Source organism: Myotis myotis, unplaced genomic scaffold (assembly GCF_014108235.1).
Source record: "Myotis myotis isolate mMyoMyo1 unplaced genomic scaffold, mMyoMyo1.p scaffold_m19_p_17, whole genome shotgun sequence".
NCBI lineage: Eukaryota > Metazoa > Chordata > Mammalia > Chiroptera > Vespertilionidae > Myotis > Myotis myotis.
The window spans coordinates 43,614,703-43,627,813 of NW_023416321.1; the positions used below are offsets into that span (position 1 = coordinate 43,614,703).

Here is a 13,111-nt window from a genome sequence, read left to right on the forward strand (position 1 = left end):
TCCTGGACGGGAGATAATGGAGACAGGAGGAGACTGGAAGGAAAGAAACTTTGTGGTAAGAGCATTGCAGTTATTCAAGCCAGAGAGGGTGAGGAGCAGATGATGGGGTAGCAAACCTGGAGAAGAAGGAATGAGAGGCTTTTAAAAGATTGAATAATACCTAGTGCACATGGGGAGGCATGGGTGGTGAAGCCGGGAGGGCTCGGAGGAGAGTTGGGGCCATAGTCAAGGACCCTCCCAGTCCTTCTGCCACAGGAATCCTGTTAGGAGGCATCTGGTGATGGGGGGGAGGCACAGACGGGTGGGTATAGAGACTTGGGAAAAAGAGAAAGTTATTGCTTTATTGGTGCTGCTGGAAAACGTATAACACTGGCCACTTTCTCTGGAAACGGTTGCAGTTTGACTGCTCACGTCTTCTTTATATTTTAGCAGCAAGACTTTCCCCCTGGGCCTCAGATTGGAGATGCTATTGCTGAAGCATTGAATGGGTTGGAACCTAAAACTCTCTGGGTTCTTTTTGACTTCCGGTAGCAGCAACCCCGTGGAACACCCACTCCTTGGAACCTGCTCGCTTGATTTCTGAAACATTAAACTTCCACCTTCTCCGTCCTCTCTGATCTTCCTTCTGAGTTTCAGTTTCTGATTCTCTTTCATGTTTTCCAGTTTTACCCCGGCACTGACGGCACCCTAACCTGCCTTCCAGCTTACCTCCTCTCTTCACTGGTCGGTGGGGGTCTCCATTCAGATGCCCTCCCCTGGTACTTGGCTATCACTCTCCTTCCAGGGAGTTCCTATTAACTCCTGTCTTCCTCCAGGCCAGATTCCTCATCCCATTAATATAGGGATGGGGAACCTCTTTTCTGCCAAGGGCCATTTGGATATTTATAACATCATTCCTGGGTCATAAAAACTTACCAACTTAAAAATTAGCCTGCTATATTTGATCAATCATGTAATTTACTCACCCCTAATGCCTTGGCAGGGCCAGACCAAATGATTTCGAGGGCCTTATACGGCCCGCGGGCTGGACGTTCCCCACCCCTGCATTAATATGAATAATATCATTTTTCTCTGCAGTCCAGGGTGGAAATTCTGAGATATTCTGATAGTTTCATATCCTTCCCTCTGTAGTTCCCATCAGTCACCAATGCTGACTCTTCCTTCAGCAGGCCTCTTGTTTCCAGGTCTTCAACCCTACTCTTCTTGCCCTCACCCCAGCCCAGAGTCTCACCACCTTATAGCAAGGCAACACCACAGCCTAGAGCCACTGTACAGTTGGAGTGGTTCACAAATAGCACCAGGCAGAGTCCTGGGGTTCTGTACAGGCCCCCAGGGGAAAGACTGCAGGAGTGACAAGTATCTACCTCTGAAAACTCTACCTTTTTCCATTTTATGTATTGGGTATGCACTTGATGAAAGGGATCCACAACCTGAAAACGCTTTCACTTATATGCATATATGCATAGCCCGTGGGCAGACAATAGTGCGGGAAAGACCTGGGGACAGGTCAGGCGTGGGGTGGAGGGGATCAATGGGGGATAAAAAGGGAACATCTGTAATACTTTCAACAACATACATACATGTTTAAAAACCCTCTGTTAATGTGGAAAAGCATAGCTTTTGATTCCTGAACTTCCACTTAAGTATTTGTGACATTTGCCAGGTTGTTGTTATTATCCCAAATATAATAATAGATATTATTATATATCTCAAATGTTATATATACATATATCCTCATGAATATAATAATAGTAATAGCCAGCCTGGAACTTATGGTACCTCCAGAGATGTGACTGCTCCATCTGAAATAGAGAGCCATATCATCCCCCTTTAAGACTCCAGTGGGACTTACCATCTGACGGCCTTATTTTTGTGTCATTGTCGGGTCTCCCCACTAGAACGTAAGCCCCATGGAAACAGGGGCTTTGTCTCCCTTGTTCACTGCTGGCTCCTCAGGATCTAGTACAGTTTCTCCCACATCATACATACTCTATAAGCATTTGCATCAATAGAGGAATCATTTAATTCAAGGAGCTTAATAAAAGGTGGTGTTTATTCTTCCCTCTCTTTTCAAAGTCTGCTCCACATCCAACTTAGCATATGCAATGTGAGACTGGTTCTGCTAAAAATGTTGATTTAGTGATATTTTTCTCTGTTCCAAACCTCCAAAGATTCCTTTTAATAATTCAAGTATTTTCATAGCCGTGACCCTCTTTTGTAATTCAACTTTCCAGCTGAAATTCACCTTTACTTTTCTGTGGAAACATCATGATTTTGCTCATTCTTTGTCCATAATCTTTCCTCTGCCAGGAAAACCCTCACCTTCCATTATGCCTACACGAATGCTATTATCCCATTAAGCCAGCATTTCCAATGCATGTTCTGAAGGTACCATATGGTTCTGTCAGATGCCAAGCCCCAGATCTTCTTACTTCTGTTCTTGTGTTCTTTCCACTAATGTTTGCCAGAGTGCACTCTGAGAAATCCAGGGACCACATAAGGAGAAACAAAATCCATAAAAATAAAAAAAAATAAAAAATAAAAAAATCCAGCCATGTAAAACAGTTGAAGTGAATTAATTATGCAGGACTTCTCAGGGCTCTTAAAATGCTAATATATGTTGTTAATTGGGTTATAGAATGTGTGTTTCCCAAATTTGCTTGACCAAAGAGCCTCGTCTTCAAGGAGCATCTTCCAGGTTTGGCATTCCGTGAAATAAACTTTGGAAAGTGCTGCTGTAATGTTATCTGAAATTCACCTCTGGCAAACTGATTACTCCAGGGCACTTTGACCCACTCCTCTGAACTTGTCTGTAACCTTTGTGGTTTATGTTGTCCCTTGGCACCGCTGCTTGTGTAGCAATTTACTTATTTTCTTTGTGTACCTTATCTCCACAACCTGACCAGAAGTTCTTAGAGACACCAAGCCCCCTGAGCTTAGCACATGAGCTGTGCAGAGCTGGTGGTCTAACAATGCCCACTCAGTAAATGAATGGGACTTTCCTACTATTTGCATTTTCCCAGCACTTTCATGATAGCTCCTTGCCAATGACCTTGGGAGTGTCTGCCAGTAACCTCTCTCGTTCTATGGCTCCATGGTTTACCAGTTCATGCAGGATGCTCAGAATGGTTTTTATTTTTAGGACAGATATACATCTGCCCTCTGAAATTCTTTCCTTGCTCTCATTAGAAAGACTTACCTGCAGTTTATTTTCTATAGATGTTATCGCTCCTGCCCCACCTCCAGCTTCCTGTTGCCCTGGGAGACCTGGGTATTCAGGCAGGGCTTTAAAGATACAGACATAAACTTTCTCATCAGCACATGCCAAAGGCTGAGTGGCAGACTTTTTGTCTGCCTGGTGCAAGAAAATATTTTATTCATTTCCTGGGATTTTGAAAGCTACAGAATCAACAGTAATGCAAGCCCGATGACATTTGAAAGGGATTTTGTTCTAAGTGTCTTGAAAAGGTTCTGTTTGATCCTGTGACTTTTGTTGGCACCCACAGCCATAAAATATTTAATTGTCTTGAAATTTTAATACAAGTTTCTAACCCGGGGTCTGTAGGGGTCTGGAAGTAGCTATAATAAAGAGGATGGAAATGACTTAGGTGTGTATTGATAAGCCAGGCATAATAGTCATTTAATCTTTGTACATTTCATTGCAGTCTTGCGGCAACATCTACAAGGGCCTTGCTCAGACCGGTGCCTGGGGCTGTTTTGATGAATTTAATCGAATCTCCGTGGAGGTCCTGTCCGTGGTGGCAGTACAGGTATGGGGGCCAGAAGTTGCTGGAAGCCTCGTGGTTTCCTGGTTTCCGTGCTGAGCACTGCACTGTGGAAGTCTGCATCCTCTTGTTTTCAACCTCTCCTCCTCCTCCCCTTCCCCGTCTCCCTCCCGCCTTGCATTTCATGCCCCTTCCTCCACCCTCTAAATCTAAATCGGGCCTGAGAGCAGGACATGGAACCCTGCAGGTCCCTACCGAGGTGGACCCATTTATGCTGTGGGACTCCATGTCCTCCTCGGTACAGTGGGACCAAAGGACAGCCAGCTCACTGGCTGCCCAGGTGAGGAAAGGGGCCCTCGATGGCGGATCCAGCTCCTTGGAAAGGGCGTCGGCTTTGGGAGTGGTCAGGCCAGGGCTTAGCTCTGCTCCTTGTTTCCTGGCTGGAGTCTGGCGAGTTGCTCCCTCTCAGCCCAGTTCACTTACTGACGTGTAAGTGAGGGTTGCAGAGTGACTGTCACTGGGTGAAGGAAGTCATGTTCTGGTCGGGTTTTATGTAAGCGTGCTCCTCGCCTTTCAAGTCACCCAGAAAGCCCTTCCTGAACCTGCGCTCGAGGCAGGGAAGGGTCCCATGTTATAGGGACCAGAACATGGTTCCTGAGACAGACGTGAGCACGCATTAGTGTGCTAAGTGGCTTGAATCCTGACTTACACGAGGGGATAGGAGTGCTAGACACGTCATCTGGGAGCCAGGCCGTAAAGGATGGAGAGGATCTGAACCTAGGTAAGGACCTCATAGGCAGCGGAGCATCAGAAGTGGGGGGTAAGGGGGGTGATGTGCACACACCTTTGCTGAAAGTCTGTTCTGTACCAGGTACTTGTCTTGTATCATCTCCTAATATGTCTTATGTTCTCACACCAGCCCTGTGAGCCACTATTACCCGCCTATGTAGACAGACAGGGAGGGTCTCAAAAATGTCTACACACTTTAACAGCTGATAGCTCAACTTTGAAAAGGAAATGTATTTTAATAAACACTGCCTTTATAATTATTCAAATTGTGTGTATACATTTTTGGGCCACCATGTATATATATATATGGAGAGAGAGAGAGAGAGAGACATGTGGTGTGTGTGTGTGTGTGTGTGTGTGTGTGTATATATATATATATATATATATATATATATATATATATATTTATATATATACTTTAAACCCGTCCACACTGAGCAGGTACAGGTCTGGGCACAGAGCTAGTGTACAGGAGGTAAAATAAGTACATGTTTACTGGTAAACAGGCAGGTTCCAACCAAGTAGTAGGCACATCTTGATGCCAGGATGTGCACTCTGCCTTCTTCAATGGGCAGCAGGGACCCCTGCAGATGCTGGAAGGGACAGTAGCCCCTGCCTGGCCGTGGTTCTGAGGAGGCGGGGCAGTGGGAGAACAGTGGCTGCCCCCAGTCAGAACTTAATGACAGCTGCAAAGGCCTGAGCAGGAGCCTGACAGCCTCCCCAACGGCCCCCGAGTCCCTAGAGAGACGCACCTGTTCCCGAGCTCACCCTGTGAGTGGAGTCCCCCCATTGCCCACCAGGGGAGCTGTGGTTGCAGGGCCCCATCCCTGTTGCTTCAACAGGCAGAGCGCGTGGAGGGACACCGGGCAGTGGTAACCGCGAGGGGGTCTGGGAGCAGCCGCGTGCCTGGTGCTTCCAGTCCGTGCCCGCACACTTGGCAGTCAAAATGGTTTCTTTTCCTCTTATCGTTCGCTTTTATTACTAAAGCAATATGCAAACACTGCGGAAAAGAAAACCGGATATGCAAACACTGCGGAAAAGAAAACCGGATATGCAAACACTGCGGAAAAGAAAACCAGACTCTGTGGTCCCCACAGGCCTTTTGTTGAATGTTCTCAAAGAACAATGAAAAGTTTAGCCTAACTGACATTTTTCTTAGGCGAGTGTGCAGGGCTGAGGAAAAGGGCAGCAGAAGGAGTGGGGCCGAGGCTAAGGCAGCATCCTCCCCCCTCCTGCTGGCCTGGCAGGAGCCAGTCTCCATCCACACCCCCCACGCGGGCACCCTCTGCCCAGCACGATGTCCCTGCCACGGGCGGGCTGGACGTGGAGCCGCATGTAGGTACGGGAGCAAACACAGGCAACTTGCTCTAGGAGAGGAGAACTCACACCATCAGCTAATTACCCTGCCCACCCTCCCCGCCAGCTGCCTCTGGGAGCCCTCGATGCTGGGGGCTCTGCGGGGTCCCTTCACTTCCCTCTCCCCCCCACAGTGGCTTGTCTTCCCCGTGTCTTGCATTTGGCAGCCAGTTGGTAGTGTTCCCACTCGCTGATTCTTGTCCAGGCTGTTGTTGGTGAAGCTCCCACAAGGTGAAAAACTGTCAGGCTCTTCTCTTATTCCCAGTGGGGACACACGGTTTGCCCTCGCTTGGGTCTGATCCATGCGGAGTGAGGAGAGGAAGGAAGTCAACTAGCTGGCCTCACCCTCTAGGCCTGAAACCCTCCCCTCCCTGGGTCACAGGAGCGGGCTGGTGCATCACGCTGCCCTGCTGGTCGGTTGGGGCTGGAGGCGGACTCTGGGAGTGCTTCCACTGCGACACCGGCAGATCCCACAATCAGGGCAGGTTCGCTTTCTCAGGAGCAAGTTGCTCAACATTTACCATCACTCCTCCTCCTTGTAGGAATGAAAGGTCGGTGTTGCCAGATCTTTTAAACTTTAAATAGAAGCTGAACATCTAAATTTTTATTTTTCAAAATGTCTAGATTTCAATAACTTGGCAACTTATTTAAACAAACAAACAAATAAAACCCAGAAAAAAAAAATCCCTGAGCAGACAAATAAACACATTAGCCAGCTGCATTCGCCTCTGCATGGGCACGTCACAACTTAAAACCAGGGATGACACCCCTGGAAGGTCTCTGAATTTGGGGTGTCATCCATTTTGGAGTATAAGATGTGGAGTAAAAGAAGTAACATACACCTTTCTCGGAGTACTGATTCTAGGCCTAGAGTGGTTCTGAAAATCAGGAGATAAACATAGACTTTTCCCCACAGTGGACATTGGGGTTGAGGACCCGTAAATATACCGTGTGCCTGGAGTTTTTCTCCCTGCTTCTTCCACTGCAGGTATCTGATGGCTGATGTCCACCTTTTCATTCCTGCCCACTATCCTCTGTCACTTCTGCCCACCTGGCTATGCACATCCTTCCTCATTGCTTTGATGGTTCTCTGCACCCTCCCACAGGTTGCAGAGGGCACCTCCTGTTCTCACCAGCCAGGTCCAGCACTGTGACTGCCCTCATTTAAGTCCAGAACGACTCACCATGAGCACTTATACCCAGGGTGTCCCAGTGCAGCACTTGGCATGTGCCAAAGGACCAGCTCAGTGTGTCCTGCAAAGAGCCAGGGGAGGAGCAGGCTGTGGGAGTTGACCCAGGACCAGCATAGAGCCTGTGTTGGGCTCCAGAGTTTGTGTAAACAAGTTCCATGTACAATTGAAATTTTAAAAGAAACAAGTTAGCCTGGCTGGTGTTGCTCAGTAGTTGAGCATTGACCTCTGAACCAGGAGGTCACAGTTCAATTCCCGGTCAGGGCATATGCCTGGGTTGTGGGCTCAATAGCCAGTGTGGGGTGTGCAGGAGGCAGCCAATCAATTATTCTCTCTCATCATTGATGCCTCTCTCTCTCTCTTTCCCTTCCTCTCTAAAAACAATAAAAATATATTTTTTAAAAAAAGAAACAGGTTAGTGTAGAGTGGGGTTAGCAAGGCAAGGGCATGGGGATGTGGTTATGTGTGTAGACTCTGATATCACACTACATGTGCAGTCCTGGCTCTGCCACTTACTAGCTATGTCACCTTAAGTAAGTACATGTCTCAAGTTCCACATCTGTGAAGGGGGTTAATAACCATGCCTACCTGATGCCGTTGTAATAATTACTAAATGAATTGATGTGTAAAGCACTTAAATCAAAGCACTATAGACAGTAGGCACTGGATAAATGTTAGTCTCTCTTATGATGAGGAGGAGGAGGAGGAGGAAGATAATAGTGGTGGTGGCTATGATGTTGGTGGTGATGATGGTGATGGTGGTGATGACCATGGTGGTGGTGATGATGGTGGCAATGATGATGGTGCTGCTGCTGATGATGATGATGATAGTGATGGTGATGTTAATGATGACAATCATGGTTATTATGGTGGTGGTGGTGGTGGTGATGGTTGTGATGATGTTAGTGGTGATGATGATGATGATGGTGCTGGTGGTGATGATGATGATGATATCATTATTACATGAACACTGTCGTAAATGGGTTGAAAGGGAGAAGAAGGCTATGACACAATAGGGCAGAGACTGAGGTCCACACTCTGTTCTCACCAGTATTCTCTGCACCCTTCATTCCTTCTCTACTGGCTCAGCCTCAGCCATCTTACCAAACTTAACAGTTTCCCAAGGCATGAGGCAAAGCCCAACATTCATCGACCCTAATGGATAATAGACACTGTGAATTTGCCTAATTTTGAAACTGTCCAACATGAGATGAGTAATGGGTCCTCCACGATCAGTTCCTTTTTGCTTCCGGAATTAAATGAAATAAGTCCAACCTGGAGCTCTCCCCTCCAGTCTAGGACACTCCCATAGGAGACACTCAAGAAAGTGGTCTGGCCACAGCCCGGGAAAATCTGAGGTGGTCACATTTAAAATCACACCCCCATCCAAGGTGGAAATTGCTCTTAACTCTTCACACGGTCGTCCGAGCTGGTGTATTGGTGCAGAAGCCGCACCAGCTGTGCCACTGTCTCCCTTGCCGTCCCTCCCCTTCCCTGCCTCTCCTGCCCCGCTCCCTGCCTGTATGTGCTCCTCTTCTCCTAACGTCTACAAAGGTGAATGCTTCAGTGTCCTTATAGTTCAGTGATGGCGAACCTATGACACGCGTGTCAGAGGTGACACACGAATTCATTTTTTGGTTGATTTTTCTTTGTTAAATGGCATTTAAATATATAAAATAAATATCAGAAATATATAAGTCTTTGTTTTACTATGGCTGCAAATATCAAAAAATTTCTATATGTGACACGGCACCGGAGTTAAGTTAGGGTTTTTCAAAATGCTGACACGCCGGGCTCAAAAGGTTCGCCATCACTGTCCTAGGTGGACATCTTCATGTCTCTATCAGATTGTAAGTGGAATTGCATATACATTAGGAAAAAGTGTGGCAATTCCAAGAGCAATTACTCTGCTGTTTTTTAAATATATATAATCTATTACAGTACTTTTTTCATAATTATGCCATTATCTGAGCCCGAGGGACATGTGCCACAGGGCACACTCCACCACCCAGTACCTCCAGCTCCTAGTCCCCTCCACATTCTCTGGCCAGGCATCCCTGCCACTCCTCCCTTGCAAGGCAGGAAGCAGCTAGAAGCAACAGGTCAGTCAGAAAGGACTGAGGAGCTGGCATAGCAGTGTTCCCAGCTCTCAAGGTGCTGAGCTAATGCTACGCTCTCAGAACCAAGGCAACTTCCCATCAATACCTTTCATGGAGGAGCTTGGGTCTAAGATAAAAGCACAGAAATATAAAAACTGTAAAAGTGAGGAGTGGGCTGCACTTCCTGAAGGCAGCAGTCTCCAATCTGCCACCGCAGATGGAAGTGTGGAGTGAGCCAATCAGGATTTCAGTAGCATGTGGCATTTGCGAGCAAAGGCTGGAAGAGAGAATGACCACAGGAGCCACGGATGGGCCACTTGCCTAGAATGAAGGGGCAGAGTAGAGGGAGTGAGGACCCGGCTGGGGTGCATGCCGCAGAGCTAGCTGACACCTCCTCACCACGCATCGCCTCAGAGAGCTAAATGACTGTGATACTCTGTGAGCACATCCGAAGCAGGGCCTCACCTGGGTGGAAGCACACAGGGGCAGAACCCTTTCTGATAACCGACTTCTAGTCTTTGGAGGGAAAGATACTAGTTGTAAGATACCAAAATCAAGTCCCTGTGGTCAGACAGGCACACGTGGCTTTTTTTTAAAATATATATATTTTATTGATTTTTTACAGAGAGGAAGGGAGAGGGATAGAGAATTAGAAGCATCGATGAGAGAGAAACATCGATCAGCTGCCTCCTGCATACCCCCCACTGGGGATGTGCCTGCAACCAAGGTACATGCCCTTGACTGGAATCGAACCTGGGACCCTTGAGTCCGCAGGCTGACTCTCTGTCCACTGAGCCAAACCAGTCAGGGCCACATGCGGCTTTTACAAATAACAGGACTGACTGCTGAAATTAGAGCTGGCCTGCAATGTAGAGGAGTGGAAACCTAGTCATATATCTGAAATATAAGGCAGAAAGCAAGTCCCATTAGAGAGGTGCAGCTAAAGGCACAGCGGCTGGAAAGAGAGAGTGAGCCCATCTGGTCAGGGGCAGTGGTGGGTCATGAACTTGGTATGCAGCATGTAGTCCAGTGGCAAGGACGCTGCCTTGGCCACCAGATGTGCTGAGAGTGGACAGTCAGATGGTGTCATCTAGCCTCATGCTACTCAAGCTGTGGGCCAGCCGTGTCAGCACCCCCAGGAACCTGTTGGAAATGCATTCTCACCACCACCCCACACCTGCTGAAATAGAATCCGCATTTTCCCAAGATCCCAGTGACTCACACACATGGACTCATAATAACGCCTGGGACCTGCTGCTCCGCACAGTAATCTTGACCCTGGGTGCCCCTCAGCATGGCCTGGGCAAGCCTGGAAAGCAGTGATGCACAATGCAGTCTCCACTGCCAAGGTTCTGATTGGATTGTCTGCAGCAGGAACTGGGCATCAAGTTTTACTTAAAGAAACTTCCCACGTTTAGCAAACGTTGAGAACCAGAGCTGAGAGGGAGACTGTGAAGTAAGGAGCACATCTTGAGGACTGTGGAGCTTGGGTTCACATCAGACCCACACGATGGAGCCTGGCTGGTGCAGGCCAGTGGCTGCAGGGACAGGTCTGTCCATGGCAGGCAGGCAGAGGGGATGGAGGGCTCAGGCTCACCTGAGAGAGGGAGGGTCGGCCTGTGGCTATGAGTGGGGACACCTGGGCAGCAGTGGGTACGAGTAGAAATCCAAGAATTGACTTGACCTTTTGCTTGGACCAGAATCCCCTGGAGGGCTTGTTAAACTACACCTGGTTGGATATCACCCCCAGAATTCTGGGGCGGGGCCAAGAATTTGCATGGGAATTTGGTTGGACCCGAGACACCAGTGTGGAATGGTGCACAAGTCAAGTGCATCTTCTTGGCCCCAGTGTCCTCATGGGTAAACGTTTGGTCCAGGGTTTCTCAGCTTCAGCACTATGAATGTCTTGGGCCTGGTAATTCTCTGTCCGTGCATTGTATGTTTAGCAGCATCCCTGGCCCCTGCCCATGAGCTGCCAGTACTTCCTCCCCCTTAGCTGTGGCAACAAAAATATCTCAAGTCTCGGCCAAATGTTCCCTTGGGAGGGCAGGTGCGAAATCACCCCATTGAGGACACTCGTTTCTACTTTTTTGTTTGTTTAATGGGTGCTAAAAGCACCTTTTCTTATTTTGTGGAAACTTATGCCTCTAAATTATAACAAACGTGAGTATTTTCCGAACAAAACAATTCCTCTGAAAATGTATATGCAGGGGTGGGCAGACGTAGGGTTACAGTTGTTCATATGGAAGAAGACATGCAGGCTATGATTATGACAATAGCTCTATTCATTCTGTGTTCTGTGTACTCTCGACTGTAAGCCTACTTTTGCCCGCCCTGTGTTTGATGGTGCGCTGGGCTCTGGTAGAAGGTGTTTGGGGACGTGGCGCCAGATTGCTTGGTTTTTAACTCAGGCTGCCCTGCTTACCACTGTTCGACATCTGGCAAATTTATTTTCTTCTTTTAACTTTTCATTTTGAAAAAAATTTTAAATTCTAGAAAAATTGCAAAAATAGTATAGTTTCCAAATATCCCTCCCTGAGCCTCTCCTCTGTCAACATCGTATATAATATAATGCAGTCTCTTAACTGCCTTCTGCCTCAGTTTCCTCATCTATAAAACTAGGACCCAGCCAGCTCAGACAGCTGTGAAGAGGACTGAATGGGATAATTCCCGTAAAATACTCAGAATAGCACCTGGAACATATCAAGCGCTCAGCAAATGTCAGTTATTATTTTGTTGTTATTCCCTGTGGCTTTAAAATCTCCCCAAGTGGTGAGCGGTTAGTGGAGAAACAGACCCCATGAGTAAGGAGTAGGCCTCGCAGCCCTATATGCCAGTCTGTGCCTACCTGTGTATGTGCCTCCACCTGCTGAGCCTGCAGTGTAACCCACACACCCGCCCACCTGCTCCCGTGGCATCCGGAGGGACATCCTGGATCCTGAGCTCTGCTACCTTCCGGTGGCTTGTCCTGGGACCCCAGTTGCTGTGACTGCATGAGGCGATGCCCCAGAGCTCGCCTGTCCTGCAGAAGCCGGGAGAACAGAGCCTGGCATTGGCACCAATGGGCAACGCATCCTCCAGTCTGTTCAACACTCTTCTCAAGTGCCTACAGAATTTACACAGGAGCACAGACCTCCGGTCCTACAATCGTCCGTTCTCCCTGAGCTTGAGGATTCTGGGCCCTGGTGTTGCCGGAGGGAATGTTATCAGAGGGAACAGCAGAAAAGGTCTGGCTGTGGCTCGCTTTTGCCTCCAGCCAGGGGTATCAGAGCACTTTGTAAATGGTAATTAAGCTCACCTCCCCAGCCAGAACAAGTGGTGCTCAGTACTAGTACTAGTTTAGGTTGTGGACGGGAGCCCTGGAGCCTAAGGAGAGAACCCGGCCTTTACGATTCACCTGGCTTGCAAGGTGGTGGGAGGCTGTGTGGCAGGGCTCCTCCCGCTCCCCTCTGTCACACACACACACACACACACACACACACACACACACACACGCCTTAATCCTTAGACCAAGCCCAGAGGTTAGGTGCTGGAGTTCTCTCCATCATGCAGCGGCTAAGAGCCCCGGCTCCAGAATTCACTTGCCTGGTTCAAATCCAGACGTCACCACTTAGTAGCTGTGTCAGGTTGGGCAAACTACTGCACCTCTCACTGCCGCCCTTTCATCATAGAGAAATGGGGATAATAGCATTGAAGTGCTTCCCTCCGGGGATATATCCTAAGAAACCCGAAGCACCAGTCAGAAAGGACATATGCACCCCTATATGCATAGCAGCACAATTTACCATAGCTACGTTCTGGAAACAGCCCAAGTGCCCATCAGAAGATGAATGTATTAAAAAACTGGTACATCTACACAATGGAATACTACACTGCTGTAAAAAAGCAAGAACTCTTACCATTCGCAACTGCATGGAGGGATCCGGAGAGCATTATGCTAAGTGAAATAAGC

General features: G+C 48.1%; 1 protein-coding gene across 1 annotated transcript in view; it reads left to right on the forward strand.

Annotated features, from left to right (window-relative positions):
* DNAH9 (dynein axonemal heavy chain 9) overlaps positions 1-13,111 on the forward strand; it is a 351,242-nt gene that overhangs the window by 117,334 nt on the left and 220,797 nt on the right. Inside the window, exon 28 of the mRNA XM_036342089.1 lies at positions 3,666-3,770. Within this exon, the coding sequence (XP_036197982.1) occupies positions 3,666-3,770 (105 nt within the window). The remainder of the gene's footprint in view (positions 1-3,665; positions 3,771-13,111) is intronic.